Source organism: Haliotis asinina, chromosome 9 (assembly GCF_037392515.1).
Source record: "Haliotis asinina isolate JCU_RB_2024 chromosome 9, JCU_Hal_asi_v2, whole genome shotgun sequence".
Classification (NCBI taxonomy): Eukaryota; Metazoa; Mollusca; class Gastropoda; order Lepetellida; family Haliotidae; genus Haliotis; species Haliotis asinina.
In genome coordinates, this window is record NC_090288.1 from 380,829 (window position 1) to 400,377 (window position 19,549).

General features: G+C 39.4%; 1 protein-coding gene across 1 annotated transcript in view; it reads right to left on the bottom strand.

The window, feature by feature from the left end:
- Positions 1–19,549, bottom strand: part of LOC137295778 (importin-9-like) — a 125,145-nt gene that overhangs the window by 43,391 nt on the left and 62,205 nt on the right. The window contains exons 10-14 of the mRNA XM_067827320.1: positions 8,155–8,253; positions 6,750–6,856; positions 3,260–3,399; positions 2,333–2,411; positions 1,783–2,011 (exon numbers count right to left, since the gene is read on the bottom strand). Coding sequence (XP_067683421.1) covers positions 1,783–2,011; positions 2,333–2,411; positions 3,260–3,399; positions 6,750–6,856; positions 8,155–8,253 — 654 coding nt within the window. The remainder of the gene's footprint in view (positions 1–1,782; positions 2,012–2,332; positions 2,412–3,259; positions 3,400–6,749; positions 6,857–8,154; positions 8,254–19,549) is intronic.

Sequence of the window (19,549 nt, forward strand, 5' to 3'; positions counted from 1 at the left end):
TGTAAGGGAGATTACTTACCACAACAACAATTGTCAGGGGAGACTACTCCCCACAACAACAATTGTCAGGGAGACTACTCACCACAACAATTGTCAGGGGAGACTACTCACCACCACAACAATTGTCAGGGAGACTACTCCCCACCCCAACAACAATTGTCAGGGAGACTACTCAACACAACAATTATCAGGGAGACTACTCAACACAACAACAATTGTCAGGGGAGACTACTCACCACAACAACAATTGTCAGGGAGACTACTCCCCACCCCAACAACAATTGTCAGGGGAGACTACTTACCACAACAACAATTATCAGGGAGACTACTCACCACAACAACAATTGTCAGGGGAGACTACTCACCATCACCACAACAATTGTCAAGGAGACTACTCCCCACCCCAACAACAATTGTCAGGGAGACTACTCAACACAACAACAATTGTCAGGGGAGACTACTCAACACAACAACAATTGTCAGGGGAGACTACTCACCACAACAACAATTGTCAGGGAGACTACTCACCACAACAACAATTGTCAGGGAGACTACTCAACACAACAATTGTCAGGGGAGACTACTCCCCACAACAACAATTGTCAGGGAGACTACTCCCCACCCCAACAACAATTGTCAGGGAGACTACTCAACACAACAACAATTGTCACGGAGACTACTCCCCACCACAACAATTGTCAGGGAGACTACTCACCACAACAACAATTGTCAGAGGAGACTACTCACCACAACAACAATTGTCAGGGAGACTACTCACCATCACCACAATAATTGTCAAGGAAACTACTCCCCACCCACCATAACAACAATTGTCAGGGAGACTACTCACAACCACCACAGCAATTGTCAGGGAGACTACTCCCCACCACAGCAATTATCAGGGAGATTACTCACCACCACAACAACAATTGTAAGGGAGATTACTCATCACCACAACAACAATTGTCAGGGAGACTACTCACCACAACAACAATTGTCAGGGAGACTACTCACAACAACAATTGTCACGGAGACTACTTACCACAACAATTCTCACGGAGACTACTCACCACAACAACAACAACTGTCAGAGGAGACAACTCCCCACAACAATTATCAGGGGAGACTACTCCCCACAACTACAACTGTCAGGGAGACTACTCACCACAACAACAATTGTCAGGGAGACTACTCACCACCACAACAACAATTGTCAGGGAGACTACTCACCACAATGATTATCAGAGGAGACTACTCACCACCTCTACAATTGTCAGGGAGACTACTCACCACAACAATTGTCAGGTGAGACTACTCCCCACAGCAACAATTATCAGGGGAGACTACTCACTACAACAACAATTGTCAGGGAGACTACTCACCACCACGATTATCAGGGGAGACTACCCACCTTCACTACAATTGTCAGGGAGACTACTCACCACAACAATTGTCAGGGAGACTACTCACCACAACAACAATTGTCAGGGGAGACTACTCACCACAATAATTATCAGGCTAGACTACTCACCACAACAACTATTATCAGGGGAGACTACTTACCACAACAACAATTGTCAGGGAGACTACTCACCACAACAACAATTACCAGAGGAGACTACTCACCAAAACAGTTACCAAGGGAGACTATTCACCACAACAACAATTATCACGGGAGAGTATTCACCACAACAACAATTACCAGGGGAGACTGTTCACATCATCAACCACTAGGTGAGAGGTGAGATCACTCAAAATGCAACAGTCAGGGAGAATACTCACCGCAACAACAACTGTCAACGTTTCCAGGCAGAGACCAAGGACTTCAGCAGAAAACTGTGTAGCTATGGTAACTAATTCTGACACAATATTTGGCAGATATGGCACAAGGAGCTGTGTGTTGTTTGATGTCTTGAGATGGTCACAGAATCCAAACACAGCTCTGATGGCTGAGATTCGGATGCTGGGAGGCTGAGAGATGTTCAGGCCTCCAACTGTAGCCTGCAGAAACCTGAAACATGTCAATGTTGTTAAAACAACAACTCTTTTAATGACTTTTATCTACTGATACTTACACTACATTACTATTGTTCCCACCTCTGTAAGATGAGCTCACCAAGTGCTATTCTCGCCTTTCTAAGATAATCTGTTGTTCTCACCACTGTAAGATAAGCTACCACAGTGTTGCTCTCACCTCTGTGAGATAAGCTACCTCAGTGTTGCTCTCACCTCTGTGACATAAGCTACCTCAGTGTTGCTCTCACCTCTGTGACATAAGCTACCTCAGTGTTGCTCTCACCTGTGAGATAAGCTACCTCAGTGTTGTTCTCACCTCTGTAAGAGTTCCTGGGGCATGGCTTCAGCATACCGACTTCCCATCCACAGACACCGACCAACAAGGAATGGAGATGCTGAAAATGGCAGCAAGAAGTATCACCTTCTGTTTCTACAGAGATTTCACACCTAATATTTTTTATGTGTAAACAAAACAGGGTTAAAATCCAATGTGGAAATAACTGTGTCCATTATCTTGAGTGAATGTGCACAAGAGTATCACCAGAAATCTTTTTCAGTACAAACTACTAGCAACATGGGAGGAAACATATAGTTATTTAAATCAAGACAAGAAATGTTACACATAGTGAATTCACTGACAGTCCCACAGCTGTATTCTCCTTGATGAACAACAAAATCTTTAGTGTGTTTTCCCTGACATTCAGTCTTCATATCTTCATGCAAATTACCAGTGAAGAGGCAAATAACAGTCTGAGGAGTTGACCTTACCAGCTGATGGAACAGACATTGCACTGGGGTGAAAAACAAAACACACTGCCATGATGCATAACTCACCAGACTGATTGAGATCCTCCAATACAACAGACTGCAGGAAGCCTATGATGTCAAACTGTACTTTCCCAGACTGAGTGAGTGAGTGAGTGAGTTTAGTTTTACGTCGCACTTAGCAATATTCCAGCTATATGGCGACGGTCTGTAAATAATCGAGTCTGGACCAGACAATCCAGTGATCAACAACATGAGCATCGATCTGCGCAATTGGGAACCGATGACATGTGTCAACCAAGTCAGCTAGTCTGACCACCCAATCCCGTTAGTCGCCTCTTACGACAAGCATAGTCACCTTTTATGGCAAGCATGGGTTGCTGAAGGCCTATTCTACCCCGGGACCTTCACGGGTCCTTTCCCAGACTGAACAGACTCTAGCACTAGTGCTTTCACACTGCCATGATGCATAACTCACCAGACTGATTGAGATCCTCCAATACAACAGACTGCAGGAAGCCTATGATGTCAAACTGTACTTTCCCAGACTGAATAGACTCTAGCACTAGTGCTTTCACACTGCCAAGGGCCATCATACTCGACTCATGGGTCTTCCACCTGCAACATATACCACTGTATCAAATGCTTGTATGTGACACCACCAAGACCACACCTGTGTCACACTACCTGTACCACAGCATCTGTACCACACTTGCATGTCATACCACCTGTAACACAACCTACACCACACTTGAATGTTACACACCTGCACCATACCTGTATCTGACACCACCTGTAACACACCTATATGTGACACCACCTGTACCACACCTGTATGAGACACTAACTGTACCACATGTGTATGTCACACCATCTATAACACACCTGTATGCCACACCATCTGTTAGTCACACTAACTGTAAAACACCTGTATATCACACCACCTGTAATATATCTGTATGTGATGCCACCTGTAACACATCTGTATGTCACGCCACATGAAGCACACCTGTATCATATATGTCACACCACCTGTAACAGGCTTTAAAATATTGTGTTGTGTGTACCCCATACACTCAAGACACACATCTCTGTTCTCATATTTTCAAACTCAAATATTTGGAAAGGAAATCAATTGCTTATTAATTTTTTTTTTTTTTTTTTTTATTTTGTTGCATTTTTCGACATATTATACAATTAACAATGATAATCTGGAATGTATGAGGAACAATCCAATAGTTTTGCAGAATAGATCACGACATGACGACCAGAACCTGTACACAGCATTGATGTTACAACTTACTATAGACAAACTCTTTGTTATAGTAGTAGAATGGTTACTGTTGAAAAACTTAGAAAGGTGGCATAGTGCTGTTAAACCTATTTCAAATATCAGTTCCTTGAAGAGAATTAAGATAATTTTTATTGGATTAATGCACTTGTACATCTAAAGGGAATAGTATTGTAAAGCGGCCAGTCCTTAGACATATTGTTGTTGCATATAAAATGTTTAGCTCCCATTTCAATACATGTTGATTGTTTAAACACAGACCTGAAATCAAAGTTTTGTACAAGCATTGGGTCCCCTTTACATTCTTATAAAGGTGTTGCAAATATCAAGGTAGAACAGGGCATGGTTTGCAAGTTCTTATGTCATATTGTTTTCTGAACGTTTCAAATTGAAAGATAATACCATTCTTATCAATCAAATCATTAATCCAACGAACCCCATGTTTGTATCATTTGTTATAATAAACTGTTTTATGCTCTACCATAATATTTTTATTATACCTTATACTTTCAGTATGGATCTTGTTTGCGGTATCATTTTCAGAGTTTAATTCAAGTTGAGATGTAAAGTCCCACCATGCTGAAACAACATCTTTGTAATAATTATTTCTTATCAAAGGAAGTATTTTATCTCTCAAGTGTCAAAAACAAAAATATATTACCATAACCTATCTTCGGGAGATTCAAAATGAAAACATTACACCATTTAGCAGAGTGTGAAAAAAAAAAGTCTTAGCTAAGAAATTTCTGCAATTGTATTATACCTCTAATGCTGGGCATATTAAATCCACCGTCTTTTTTATAGATAATTATCTGCTTTCTTTTTATCTTATCAGGTTTATTGTTCCAAATATATCTGTGGCATTTTTCTTGAAATGTGTTTATAACACCATCTCCTGGATTAGGAATGGAGCCATAAAAGTGGTTTAATTTTGGAATGATTATGATTTTACAACTAGATTTCTACTGAACAGACTAAGATTACAGGCTGACCAGATATACATTCACGTTTCACATGCTCTAAGCTTTTCTTCATAATTTACTTCAACTATATCGTCGATATCTAGTGGAAATGTTATACCAAGTAGATTAAAGGATGCTTGATCACAGTTGAGGTTTTTTTGAAGACAGAGTCTCATTCTCGAACGCTTTAATGATCCTATCCATATAAATCTTGCAAAGACATCCAATACATTTACAACTGCAAAAAAGCAAAGTTCAGAACCATCTGAATTGCCCATTCTGCTCCTCTAATGTGGAACTCTTTCCCAAGCACCACTAAATCAGCAGCTGGCGTTAATTCCGACTGCTCAACAATCATTGTTTTATGTGCTTTATGACAAGCTACAAATGCCTCATTGCATATATGTATATTATCTTGTTAGCACTTAGCTCTTGTGCATGGAAAAGGCGCATTATCACATAAGCTGACATTTCTTTAGGCTCATAAGTGTACATTTACTATTATTATAACACACCGGTACTCTACAGGTTATGTGTAACACTTAAAGGCCATCCTACCTACATGTGTAACACACCTGCACTCATACCACCTGTGTAACACACCTGTACTCCATACCACCTGCATAACACACCTGCACTGCATACCATCTGTTGAGCAGCAGTGGAAGACTTAAAAATAACTCAACAATTTTCAAAGCTCATGTAGTTTTACTTGCATACCTTTGAATCAACGAAATATTCCAACGTCACTATATCCCCCAATATGTCCTGATTGGACACGATACATAACACGGTATAGACAGCGGTCTGAACGGTCCTTATGTGACCACTGAACCACCATGTGGTTTAAATTGAAGTCCTTATTTGACTTCTAACAGTTGTGCCCTGATTTGGCACTGAATGCGAGACAGTCACCGATAGCATGGCTGCCCTAACGAAAACGTATCTAAACTCTCCCTGCTCAGTGGCCGTGTACACCGATGCAGGCGTCTGCGAGTGATGCATGTTTTTCACGAATCGCTGGCCACCGTGTTCAAGTGGTGCATTCGTGCGAATGTTTTGGGTTCGTTCGGACCTTCTGTCCACCATCTGTGTAACATACCTGTACTCCATACCACCTGCACAACACACCTGTACTCCACGCAACCTGCATAGCACATCTGCACTCCACACCACCTGTGTAACACACATGTACTCCATACCACCTGCACTGCATACAACCTGTGTAATACTTAAGGTCTGTCCTACTTGTGTAACACACCTGCACTCCACACAACCTGTGTAACACACATGTACTCCACACAACCTGTGTCACACATGTACTCCACACCACCTGTGTAACACTTGTAGTCCACCCATCCTGTGTAACACACCTGTACTCCACACCACCTGTGTAACATACCTGTACTCCACACCACCTGTGTAACATACCTGTACTCCACTCCACCTGTGTACCACACCTGTACTCCACTCCACCTGTGTAACACACCTGTACTCCACACCACCTGTGTAACATACCTGTACTTTACTCCACCTGTGTACCACACCTGTACTCCACCCCACCTGTGTAACATACCTATACTCCACACCACCTGTGTAACATACCTGTACTCCGCTCCACCTGTGTAACATACCTGTACTCCACACCACCTGTGTAACACACCTGTACTCCACTCCACCTGTGTAACACACCTGTACTCCAAACTTATACCTACCACATGGGGTTCCCAGAATTTTTCACATCTTCCGCTTCCTGCATGAGTTTCCCGACTGCATTACACAAAGCTGGACCACTGTCTGTCTGGAACTCACTTGACAGAGACTGAAACACAAAAGGTACACAATCACTGACAGGTAGAGACAATCACGGATAGGACGAGACAATCACTGACAGGTAGAGACAATCACAGATAGGATGAGACAATCACTGACAGGTAGAGAAAACCTCAGACAATCACAGACAGGTAGAGACAATCACAGATAGGATGAGACAATCACTTACAGGTAGAGACAATCACAGATAGGATGAGACAATCACTTACAGGTAGAGACAACCACTTACAGGTAGAGACAATCACTGACAGGTAGAGAAAACCTCAGACAATCAAAGACAGGTAGAGATAACTTCTGATTACCACACACACATAGACATAATAACAAACAGGTAGAAATAATCGAACAGATCGAAACAGGCAGGCAGAGATAATCTCACACACTCAAAAGCAGGTAGAGATAAGCTAACATATCAGGATAATCACAAACAGGTAGAGACAATCTCAGACAACCAGAAAAAAGTGGAGATAATCTAATATATCAGGACAATCACAGAGAGGTAGAGACAATCTCAAACACAGGCTGGTAGAAACAATAAAAAATATTTGAACAATTACAGACAGGTACATATAATCTCACACAATCACAGACAGGTAGATACAATTTCAGACAATCACAGACAGGTAGAGATGATCGAAAATATTAGGAGAATCACAGACAAGTAGAGACAATCGAAAGTATTTGGAAAATCAGAGACAGGTAGAAAGAAACAAAATTATTAGGACAATCACAGACAGATACAGATTATTGAAAATGTTACGACAATCATAAAGAGCTAGAGATAATCTCTATGGACTGGTAGAGATAGTCTCAGACAATCACAGACAGGTAGGGATAGTCTCAGACAATCACAGACAGGTGGAGATAATCTCAGACAATCAGACAGGTAGAGATAGTCTCAGACAATCACAGACAGGTAGAGATAATCTCAGACAATCACAGACAGGTAGGGATAGTCTCAGACAATCACAGACAGGTAGAGATAATCTCAGACAATCAGACAGGTAGAGATAGTCTCAGACAATCACAGACAGGTAGAGATAGTCTCAGGCAATCACAGACAGGTAGAGATAGTCTCAGACAATCACAGACAGGTAGTGATAGTCTCAGGCAATCACAGACAGGTAGAGATAGTCTCAGGCAATCACAGACAGGTAGAGATAGTCTCAGGCAATCACAGACAGGTAGAGATAGTCTCAGACAATCACAGACAGGTTGAGATAGTCTCAGGCAATCACAGACAGGTGTTCACAGATAAAGATGATAACAGAGGTGGGATCAACTGACCAGCAGTAGGTCTTGGGCAGAGATCCTCACAGAGTAGGAGAAACTGTCATCATCCTCATCCTCCACGAACTGATCTGGATTATTGCTCCACAGTCGGATCTGAAAAAGGTCAAAGGTCAAAGAGACTGGCTAAGACAAACTAAACCATACAGTCAATCATTTTTTGTGATTGAATTAATGGGCATGCTAAAAGCACTCCACGACTTGCAAATCAAACAACACCATAACATATATATTCCAACAGACTCGCTTAGTGGGCTCCAAAGAAAGAAAAACAAATTTGCTACAGCCAAATTACAAAAAGGTTACACAATAATGAAATTCCCATCAAAGAAAGATAAAAAAAAATACCACCAACCAAATATGTAATTTTCTGTGTAAAATTGATATTTTATACTTATCCTGACTCATGCTTAATTGCTTATCTCCTCCTCCCTGGCGAAGGTAGTGAAACACCTGAAATCCTTTGAAGTTCCCTTCTGAAAGAAGCAGATGTAAAATACACTAACCCACCGGAAGCCTCCCTTCCCGCAAAAAAAAGGTCACATGAGCTGCCATGCTTGTCACTCTCTCCTAATACAATCGCCCAACACGAGAATATTAGAATTCAGTGTGCCTGAATGCCTGGAACTTGTAGCGGCGATAATTCAATCCTGTTCTTCCAACATTCATCTGTAACTTTCCGGGGGGATCACATCCAGTTGAACTTGTCTCCTAAAGAAGGCTTCGTTGACTGGAACATGATGATATGCAGATTAAGTAGCATCCTGCTAGTATCTAATACAACTGAATGTCAAGATGTTATAATCAAGACTGAATGGGCATAATTATAGCTCTTGAGTATCATGAGGTCCTAGGATTGAAGATAATGCCGGTATGTGGAATTGTCTATCGGTTTGACCTGGCAGTTGATTCTTTGCAATAAAATCCCACTTTAGACCAAGATGTACTGTCTCTTGTTGACTTGAATCACATCTTGCGCGATTGAAGTCCAGAGCATGAATTTCTGACATTCGTGCTGCTGTAGCCAAGGAGCATATAAGGCAAGTAGCTCAGGTACTTTCGTCAACTTGATCCCTGTTTTCTTGGTGATCATCGAGCTGAGGGCCGTCAAGTATGTAGATAATGTAGAACCTTTCAGACTTCTGGAATGACATGGATAATCCGATATTTGAGGATGGGGATATTTGAGGATGGGTTGCCTTCATAGCTGTGAATCATTCCTTCCTGGCATATGTCTCAAACCGTTTCCACTTGTCATCATATAAGGTATGAGTGGATTTCCTTAAAACTAAGGTAACTGCTTTCCCTACCCTCGCCGTGCACCTGTTTGGTGTGCGGATGGACGAGAAGATTCTTCCAATCTGATAGTTGTAGCGCTGGGTGTCCCAATTCTTCTATGAGTATAGGGAACCAAAGTCTCGTTGGCCAGTAAGGCGTGACCGAAATCAGTTGTAACACGTTTAATCCTTCACATGTGATTCTGAGAGCGTCTGTTGCCCAGGCTAATTATCTGGTACCAGTGACACAAAGGTTGTTGTTTGTTTGTTGAACCTTGTTGCAAATAAGTCTATTTGTGGGGATCCGAATGTCTGGCTGTTTCGTTGAAATGCCTCCAGATGAAGCATCCACTCAGTTGGTGATGGATGAAGAGTGAGTGTGAGTGAGTTAAAATTTAATGTCACATCGGCAATATTTCAGCCATATCGTGACGGGAACGGAACATTAAAATGGAATATATGAGTATTATAACAATCAGTCGACGAAGGACAGTAAAACAGCTAGAACATCACAGAAATGAATGTAAAACTAGTAGCTATGCCTAAAACAATTTATCTATAGAGGACAATACAACATAAAACCGGGCTATAGATTGCCAGTAACTGAAGGTAGATCACCATACTAGGGACCATGGGGACTTACAGTACCTTTGCTACCTGCATGGACCCTAGCTGGATTTACATCATCCCCTCAGCCGTCAGCAATTTCGGAAATCTAGCCATGCAATAAAAATACACTTATACTACCATTAAAAACGTGGAAATTTAGAATTTACTTTGTATGTTTGTGGACTTACGTACCCTCTCAGGAGGACAATAATTTTACAATACTTCAACCCCCTTTGAGGGTACAGCCACCAACAATTCAAGTTACTAATTCAAACTACCAGTCATTAAAAAATACATCTATTTACAGAAACATATTATTCAAAATTCAACCAAAAAATCAATTTCTTTTAAAAAACCTATAATTAAATGAGAATTAACGCTGGTAAAAAGATCCTTAATTGTTTTAACTGTAAAATACTTATCCCTTGTGATGGAGAATTCAACACAGTCAAGCAGAATATGCTTGACCGTGACTCTCTCATCACAAGGGATACAAAATGGAGGATCTTCACCTTTTAACAGGTACGCATGAGTGTATCTAGTGTGGCCAACACAACATCGTCGCAAAATAACCTCTTCAAATCTGGACTGACAACCCAAGTGGGTATAACCAATGTAAGGTTTTGTCTCATGTAATTTATTGATACCCACTTGGGTGTCCCACTTCTTTTGCATCAGATCACGGATATAAGATCTAATGGTGGCTTTGTAATCACTATAAGGAATAAGAAGTGGTGTCACAGATTTGTTGAGTGCTGCTTTAGCAGCAAGGTCAGCCAGTGTGTTACCAGAAATGCCTACATGGCTGGGTAACCAACAGAAGACGATGTCGTATTGGCCAGTAGCAAGATCATTATACAATTCAATAATTTCTATTAAAAGTGGATGTTTGCAAGAAATATTTTTAATAGCCTGAAGGCAAGAAAGAGAATCGGAATAGATTATATATTGTTTACGTTTCGGGTGTCTTTGAATATATTTGAGAGCTGTTAATATGGTGTTAGCTTCAGCTGTAAAAATAGAACTATTATCTGGTAATCTAGAAGATATTGTTCTGGATCCAATGACCGTGGCACAAGCCACTGCGCCACCGTCCTTGGACCCATCTGTAAATAAGGGTTTGTAATTGCTATATTTATGCTTTAATTGATGATATTCTTGTTTATATTGTAAGTCATTTGTTTCTGATTTTTTAAAAAATGTTAATGTTAGGTCAACTTGTGGCCTAACCAACTGCCAAGGAGGAGAAGAAAGAAGACGGGAAGGCGATATACTTTCCAGCTCAATACCGGCAGAAGAAATAAATGGTTTAATTCTGTGCCCAAGAGGTGGAACAAGAGAAGACTTTTTGTTATACAAATCCTCATAAAGGGGATTGAACACACAGTTATAGGCAGGGTTAGATTCATTAGAATATAATTTAGTAATGTATTGTAAAGACAATTTTATACGACGTTGAGTAAGAGATGGTTCATCGGCCTCAACATAGAGACTATCAATAGGTGAAGTTCTGAAAGACCCAAGGCAAAGTCTTAAGCCTTGATGGTGGACAGAATCAAGAAGTTTAAGGTTGCTGTTGCAGGCTCCACCATATACGATGGAACCATAATCGAGTTTCGAACGTATGAGTGATCGATACAGGTGTAAGAGGGTTGCTTGATCCCCTCCCCACTTTGAGTTGGAAACAACTTTCAACAAGTCAAGAGCCTTCAAGCATTTAGTTTTAAGGGACTTGATATGAGGCAGAAATGTTAAATGGGAGTCAAAGATTAGGCCCAAGAACTTGGCCTCCTTTACAACTTTGATGGGAGTGTCATCTAGAGATAGTTCAGGGTCCTTATGTGGTTTATATTTTCTGCAAAAATGTATACAGTTAGTTTTGGATTTAGAAGATTTAAAGCCGTTTTCAAGACACCATTTATTTATTTTGTTTAAACACAACTGCAGTTGTCGTTCAATAGTATGCATATTTTTCCCACGACAAGAAATATTAAAATCATCCACAAATAACGATCCATCAATTGAATCATTTAAAACTTTTGATAAACTGTTTATCTTTATGCTAAAAAGTGTGACAGACAAAATACTGCCTTGTGGAATACCCTGCTCCTGATTGTAATGATCAGACAGGGTAGAACCCACTCGAACTTGAAACTGTCTGTCCTTTAAAAAATTTGCTATAAATTGAGGTAAACGACCTCGCAAGCCGTAGTCATGTAGGTCTCTTAAAATACCATATTTCCAGGTTGTGTCATATGCTTTTTCTAGATCAAAAAAGATAGACACAGCATGTTGTTTATTAATTAGTGCATTTTTAACAAATGATTCTAAGCGCACTAAGTGATCGACAGTACTTCTGTTTTTACGGAAACCACACTGTATATCAGTTATAAGGTTATTTGTTTCCAAGTACCAAACTAGTCAATTGTTTATCATGCGTTCCATGGTCTTGCAAACACAGCTAGTTAATGAAATCGGATGATAATTGGATGGATCCGTATGATCACGTCCAGGTTTAGGTATGGGTACTACTATGGCGTCACGCCATGAGGGAGGAAAGTTACCCGATGTCCAAATATCATCAAAAATATTGAGAAGAGTTTCTAGGCAGGATTCTGGTAAGTGCTTCAGGAGTTGATAATGTATGTCATCAGCTCCAGTAGCAGTGTCATGAGCTTGATCAAGAGCAGTATGGAGTTCATGAATAGAAAACGTTTCATTATAATCTTCCCCATTATCAGAATTGAAATTAATAGTTTTCTTTTCTTGTTGTTTTTGATATTGCTGGAATTTTGGTACATAATTTGAAGAGGAAGAGTGTTTAGCAAGGGTTTCACCTAGTTTATTAGCAATATCTGATTTATCAGTAAGCAATTGATCTCCATGTTTCAGATGATGGACAGTAGATTTAGTACCTTTACCTTTGATTTTCTGGACCATGTTCCATACCTTGGACATGTGTGTCCGAGAATTTATTTTGGACACATAATTTTGCCAAGATTGGCGTTTGTTTTGTTTAAAAGTACGCCGCGCTTTAGCATTTAAAATTTTAAACTTATTTAAATTATGTACCATAGGATGGTGACGGAAATAATGTTCTGCCTTTTTCCTTGCCTTCCTAGCTTGTTTGCACTCATCATTGAACCATGGTTTTCTTATGTGTGGAACTACAGAGGAATTTGGTATACACTCATCAGCTATGGAATTCAGTTCATCAGTAAAACATTTAATAGCATCAGGAACGTCAATAAAAAGTTCGGGTTTAAGTTTTTCAGCACACAGTGTTTCATATGAAGTCCAGTTAGCTTTTGTAAAATTCTGCCTTGATGATGGAGGAACATCAGATGGAGTTACAGCTTTTAATATAGTAGGAAAATGGTCACTTCCACAGAGGTCATCGTGGACTGACCATTCGAATTCATTTAATACTTCTGAATTTGTAAGTGACAAGTCGAGAGCAGAATAAGTCCCTGTACCAGGGTGTAAATATGTGTTGGAACCATCATTATAAATACATAAATCATTGTCAGAACAAAAGTCCTCCAACAATTTACCTCTAGTGTTTGTATTTACACTACCCCAGAGTGGGTTGTGGCCATTTAAATCTCCCATTATAATACAGGGCTTCAGGAGCTGATCATATAGAGCTTGAAGATCGGTTTTGGCAAAAGCCGAAGATGGTGAAACATAAAGAGAGCATAGCGTAAACGCTACATGTAAAATAATTCTCACTGCAACAGCCTGCATATTAGTATTAAGTGAAACAGGACTTTGAATAACGTTTTGTTTGACTAGAATGGATGATCCGCCAGTGGCCCTATCACCCAGAGGTGAAAAACAATGATATGCATTAAAATGACGAAGGTCAAATGCATCTGTTTGTTTTAAATATGTCTCTTGGAGACATAACGCTGAAGGTGTGAAATCTTGGACTAATAGCTGTAATTCATGTAAATTAGTCCTCAAACCTCTGCAGTTCCATTGTACAATATTATTGGAATAAACTATCTTTTGGGGGGATTTTTTGGGGATCTACCCCACACTCTTTTGGAGGGCGACAAGCTATGTGCCCTAGAATGGATGTTTTCAGAAACGTCCATATCTTCAAGAGACCCATATTTATTAAACAACTGAATTTTATTTTGTGACCCCTTAGGAGCTCTGCCACTTTGTTGTTTTGAAGCATCAGACTTAGGTTTGGGTTTAGTTTTAACAATTTGTTGTCTATCAGCTGTTGAATGAGACTCAGAGCGTGACTGTGAAGATGACTTATGATCAGAGGACTTTGATGTAGTAGGAAGTGATTCCTCAGTCTGGGATGATATAGCAGGGTATAAAACCTGTGGGGAGTCGGAACTGACCCAAGTCAAGGTAGTTTGGCATCCTGTGGATGATTTTGTTATTTTAGAGCTGGATTCAGATGATGATTTTGCTACTGTAGCATAACTTTCTAGAAGGTCAGATCTCTTCACCAGTTTCTTTGCCTCAGAAAAAGAGATATTTTGGGTGAACTTTATTTTGTTAATCGCCATTTGCTCTTTCTATATTGGACACTGTTTTGACGAAGATGAATGGTCGCCAGAGCAGTTAGTGCATTTTTTAAAGTCACTGTCACAATCTTCTGTTGTGTGTGTCTTCTCACCACAGTGAGCACACACAACAGACAATGTGCAGGTATATACACCGTGTCCATATTTCTGACATTTAAAACACCTGAGCGGGTTGGGGATGTAGGTTTCAACTTGGATATTGCAGTAACCCGCCTTTACTGATTTGGGAGCATTCGGCAATGAAAAAGAAAACATATAGGCATTTGTTTGGATTGTTTCATTGTTTTTTCGGGTGGAAAAGCGCTTCACATACAGCACACCTTGATCCTTCATTTCGCATGCTATATCAAGCTCGGACATGTCAGCAAACAACCGATCACGATCTCTGACGATACCTTTACTTGTGTTCAAGGTCTTGTGAGCAGAGACCGTGACCAGAATGCCCACAAAAGATTCAATGTTCATCAGATTGGTTGTCTGCTGTTTCTTGCCACACTCTATTAGCAATGCACCCGAAAGCAAGCGTCTAATGTTCTTGACATCCCCAGCAATACCTTGAATGCCCTTAGATACTGCGAAAGGGTTCAACTTCAATGGTGTCTTGTCCGGAGTCTCAATAACGAGGAAACGTGGCCAATACTCAATCGATAGAGACGGTCTATGAGAAGTATCAACAGGATCAATTTCAAGTGGACGTTTGGTTTTTTTGGGGGGTATTTCATAAGCCATGATTGGTGTCATATGGTTCATCATCCGAGCTCCCCACCCACCACGGAGTATCACAAGGACAATGCTAAAGCAAACGGGCCTCCAGCTTGCAGCACCAAGGATACCCGGATGATATACTCCAGCAGAAGAATTAAGAGATTAATAATTCTACCAGATTGGCCCATGAGCCACCGCCTTCTGGCATAGGACTCTAGGCAAATTACAGAACAACATACTTCAAATTCAAAATGTTTTAGATTATAAAGCCAAGTCCAAATTTACAACGATTCCAAATGATATATGTGCATTGATAAATATAATAATGCCCCATGCACAGGGCTTGGCATGACCAGCCGATTGGTCGAACCGGGTCTATTCGACCACCCGTCTAGGCGAAGTCAGGGCCGAAGTGGTGTATTGAGCAACAGGAACACGGTTGCAAGCTCCTATTGCTCTCAACCACCAGGATCCCCTCCTCCGCCGACACAGGGCTGCAACCCACGGCAAACGGGTTGGTGGACCAAATATCCCCCCGGGTCCACTACGGGGATGTCGGCGAGCTCTTGGCGTTACCCAGCACCCACCACGAGGAGGTGACTCGCCACAGGTCCAATGGATGAAGAAGACAGACATTTGATTGGTGAGCCCACCAAAGTAGAAATGGCTTCAGATTGTCTGGGAGCAGAATCTGACCTCTGTTGTTGAGATGAAGATTCAAGAAGCATTGTAATGGAGGCAGATACAGTCTTCCTCTTCTGGTCATGTCCTGAGCTGGCGTAAGAAGACCTAGGGAGACACTGCCACTGTTGTAATGTCAACGGATAGAGTAGTGCTTGATTTATCATGTATTGAATCTTGAACCATCGGTCCTCTGGGACAACAATATGGTTCAATGTGGTCATGAAACGAATCCTGAGGAACTTTAGATCTTGTTCAGGATCCAAATCCGACTTCGGGTGATTTACTAACCATTGAAGTTCTCTTCAGTGTTCTAGGGGATGACCCACTGGAACCAAGACACAGACCCGGAGACATGCCAGACTGGTCGCTAGAATGATGAATTTCAGCAATTAATGACAAATGGTTATCTGAGGCTAAATCAGACGATTTAGACATGACTAATGAAAGCTGGCGTTGCCTGTCCCTCGCATGTCTACGAACAGAACGAACACATAAAGGAAATTCTGAATCACATATAAATTTCTACAAAATTTACAGCAAACAGTGGAAGAACAGACAGGCTGTCGACAGCTGACAGCCGTAATCTACCATGAAAACATGATTTCATCAACTGAGACTAATTCTCAGTTGATGAAATTAGGTGCTATATAAATACATAATTATTACTAACAAAATATGATGTATATACATAAGCCAGATGCAGCATACGACATAAAGGACAAGGTATGATAGAGGCCCTTATTGGCCCACAACATGTCATGATTATCAAAATGTTGCAACATGATTATTTTAGCATAAAAAGAGCTAAATCAATTGTTGAAGTTACCTCCAATGGCATTTTTATGCTTTTAGTGTTGTTATTTTTCCTCAAAGAAGACCTCAAAGTTAACCTATTTCACAAAATCTTCTAAAAACCTACATTTTCTGATTTTCAGAGTGATAGAAAAGTGTGAGCAAAAGCGTGACCCATCCCAATTTTTTCATCACATGTGAAGAGAGTAAAGTAGAATGCATACCTAAAAAATTGTGGTGGGTCACGCTTTTGCTCACATCAAAATCTTTTTAAAAAGTAGATTTTTTCTTGTTTATGACATTGCCCCATATAACATCTCAAAAAATAAACATTGACATAAGATAACATCTGTAAAAACTATCCATCACATTTACACATTTGTGCCATCACACATTATATTTTGAATGGTTTTGTGTTCTAAAATACACGTATCAAACATCTTTATTAAAACTTTCAATATCACAAGGCACTCGCAAGGCTGATTTCTGTGAAGTAAACATTGATATTTGGAGACTGTGTTGATTTCCGCTACAAAAGTAAGAAGACATCTGAAGATTTTAAAAATATGGTCAAACTGCACTGTAAAGGTGAGAATCTATTTTATTTTGTCAGAATTTGATGATAGTTGTTCCATCATCTGTTTATCAAACACCTTTGAGTCACCTGTCACTGTCAAAATGACACTGTCATTCAACAGCATTGCCATGTATAAACATCCACATTTACCAAGAAATTATGTACCTTGATGTTTCCAATGACAAGAATTTCCAAAATGACTATTCTTAACATTATGAAAAGGATTATTTTTTTCTTTTGTAGAATAAGAACATTGTACCAAGGTCTAGCAGATGATGAACACAAACAAACGTCAAGCAGACGTCAAATGATACATTGTTGTAACGTGTAAAATATAAGCTTAAATTCACTTTGTTGGGTTGTAGAACGTGTAGCCTGATGGTTGCAGAGGTGGACTTTTGTTTCCTCTGACATCAAACATGCATGTTCAAATCCCTGTAAGTTTTCTCTCTTTTTTCATTTTTTTTTAATCAAGTCTACAATGTTTTGCTTAGATCTACCTATTTCACATCAAAATCTAAATATTGTATTTATTTTTTTAAGTGTGGTAATCTATGTTACAACACTGTTGAAATTAGCTTTAATTAACATCATGTAAATCTTTTCTTAAGCCTGAAGACACTGACATTTCAACTTTTGAAGCCAGTCTGGTTGCCTTTGTTCCCAATCAGTAAAGAACATGGAGAAGGTAAGCATTGTTTTTATGTTAGTGTGGTAATTTCAAAAAAAATATTTGCAAATTGCCCAGAGCTGTTAATTAGTGGTGTGCTTATCAATCAAGTAATTGGTTTATGGGCTGCCAGTCAGTTACGGATAACCAAAACACAGAACTGATTAAACCATTCCCTAGTTTTTCTAAACAAATGTGTTTACAGAATCACTGAATAGTGGGGGTTTAAAAAGTCACATTGATTGATTACTGGCATTGTCATTTGCTCAAACAGTAGTTTTTATCTTATATCTGTAAATGATCAAAAGGTGGCCACAATAATTCATTATGATTTTGGAGATCAATTCCCATCCCTATATAACTGTTATTGACATATGTGACTTTAGAAAAATTAGAAAGCACCACTTTCTGGCACATAATAGTAATTCATCTATAATTTCAAATATTTGGTTTCAGATATGAAAAATAGTGTTGAATTGCTTTAAGCAATGTCATTTCATGAAGATGACAACTTAAAACCTCAGGTAGATGGTAAGTATAATATGAGTTAAAAGATATTTTCTAAATGGTGTTTTAAATGATTTTCTAATTTAATTTGACAGAATTTCAGGAAAAGAAACCTAATGTCTCTGGGTTTATTAAAGCTGTACAAACCTTCAAATATAGACAAGTGACATTAGTAATTTTACTCTTAAATAATTTATCACAGTTTTTTTCTTTATTTTTTTCCAAAAAACCCAAACTTTCTGGTGAAATAAAATGATCTGTTTTTCAGTTGAGATGATTCTGGACGGAGCCAAGACAGCTCAAAAATGATAATGCCATAGGTTTTGGGAAGATGATATAAAAGTACTTTGACAGCAGGCTAAAGGTAACCTTCATACACCTTGTAAGTGTTAAAAATTCATTCTAATAGCACTCAGATCTTGGTATTTCATGTATATTTCTAGTAAGTACACTCATCCACAGCGCTAAAATATCAGTATGGTTAAAACTCATTTGCTTTGACAAACTCTTTTTTTCTCTCGGGATAGATTATAACTGAAGAGAATCATTGACAAAACTGAGTAAACAATTTCCATAGTGATAGTTTTTAAGTTTTTTAAACACATTGTACAACACCCATAATTCAGTTATGGCCTATCATCAACATTATATGCTGATGGTATGATAAATACCAAAATGTTCACTGACTTTGTGATTCTGCTCTACCGATGCAAAACTTGTGTTACTAAGTTAAGTCGAGGGACATTTAGATTTGTTTTGTTCTTTTTGTTTCAGATTGAAGATGAAATTTTACCAATGTGTTTGGTGTAAAAAGTGCAATATCAAGCCACATTTGAGAAGAAAATTAAAAGATGACAATTTCAGAGAGTACTTAGAGAAAGAACTGAAACAGACATTTACTAATGATTGTATTATATGTGAAAAATGCAGAACATGTGTCAGAAGGAAGGTAAGATCAACAGATTCGGAAAGCTCTGAAAAGTCATTGATATATACAAGTCCTAAGAACATTGAACTAAAA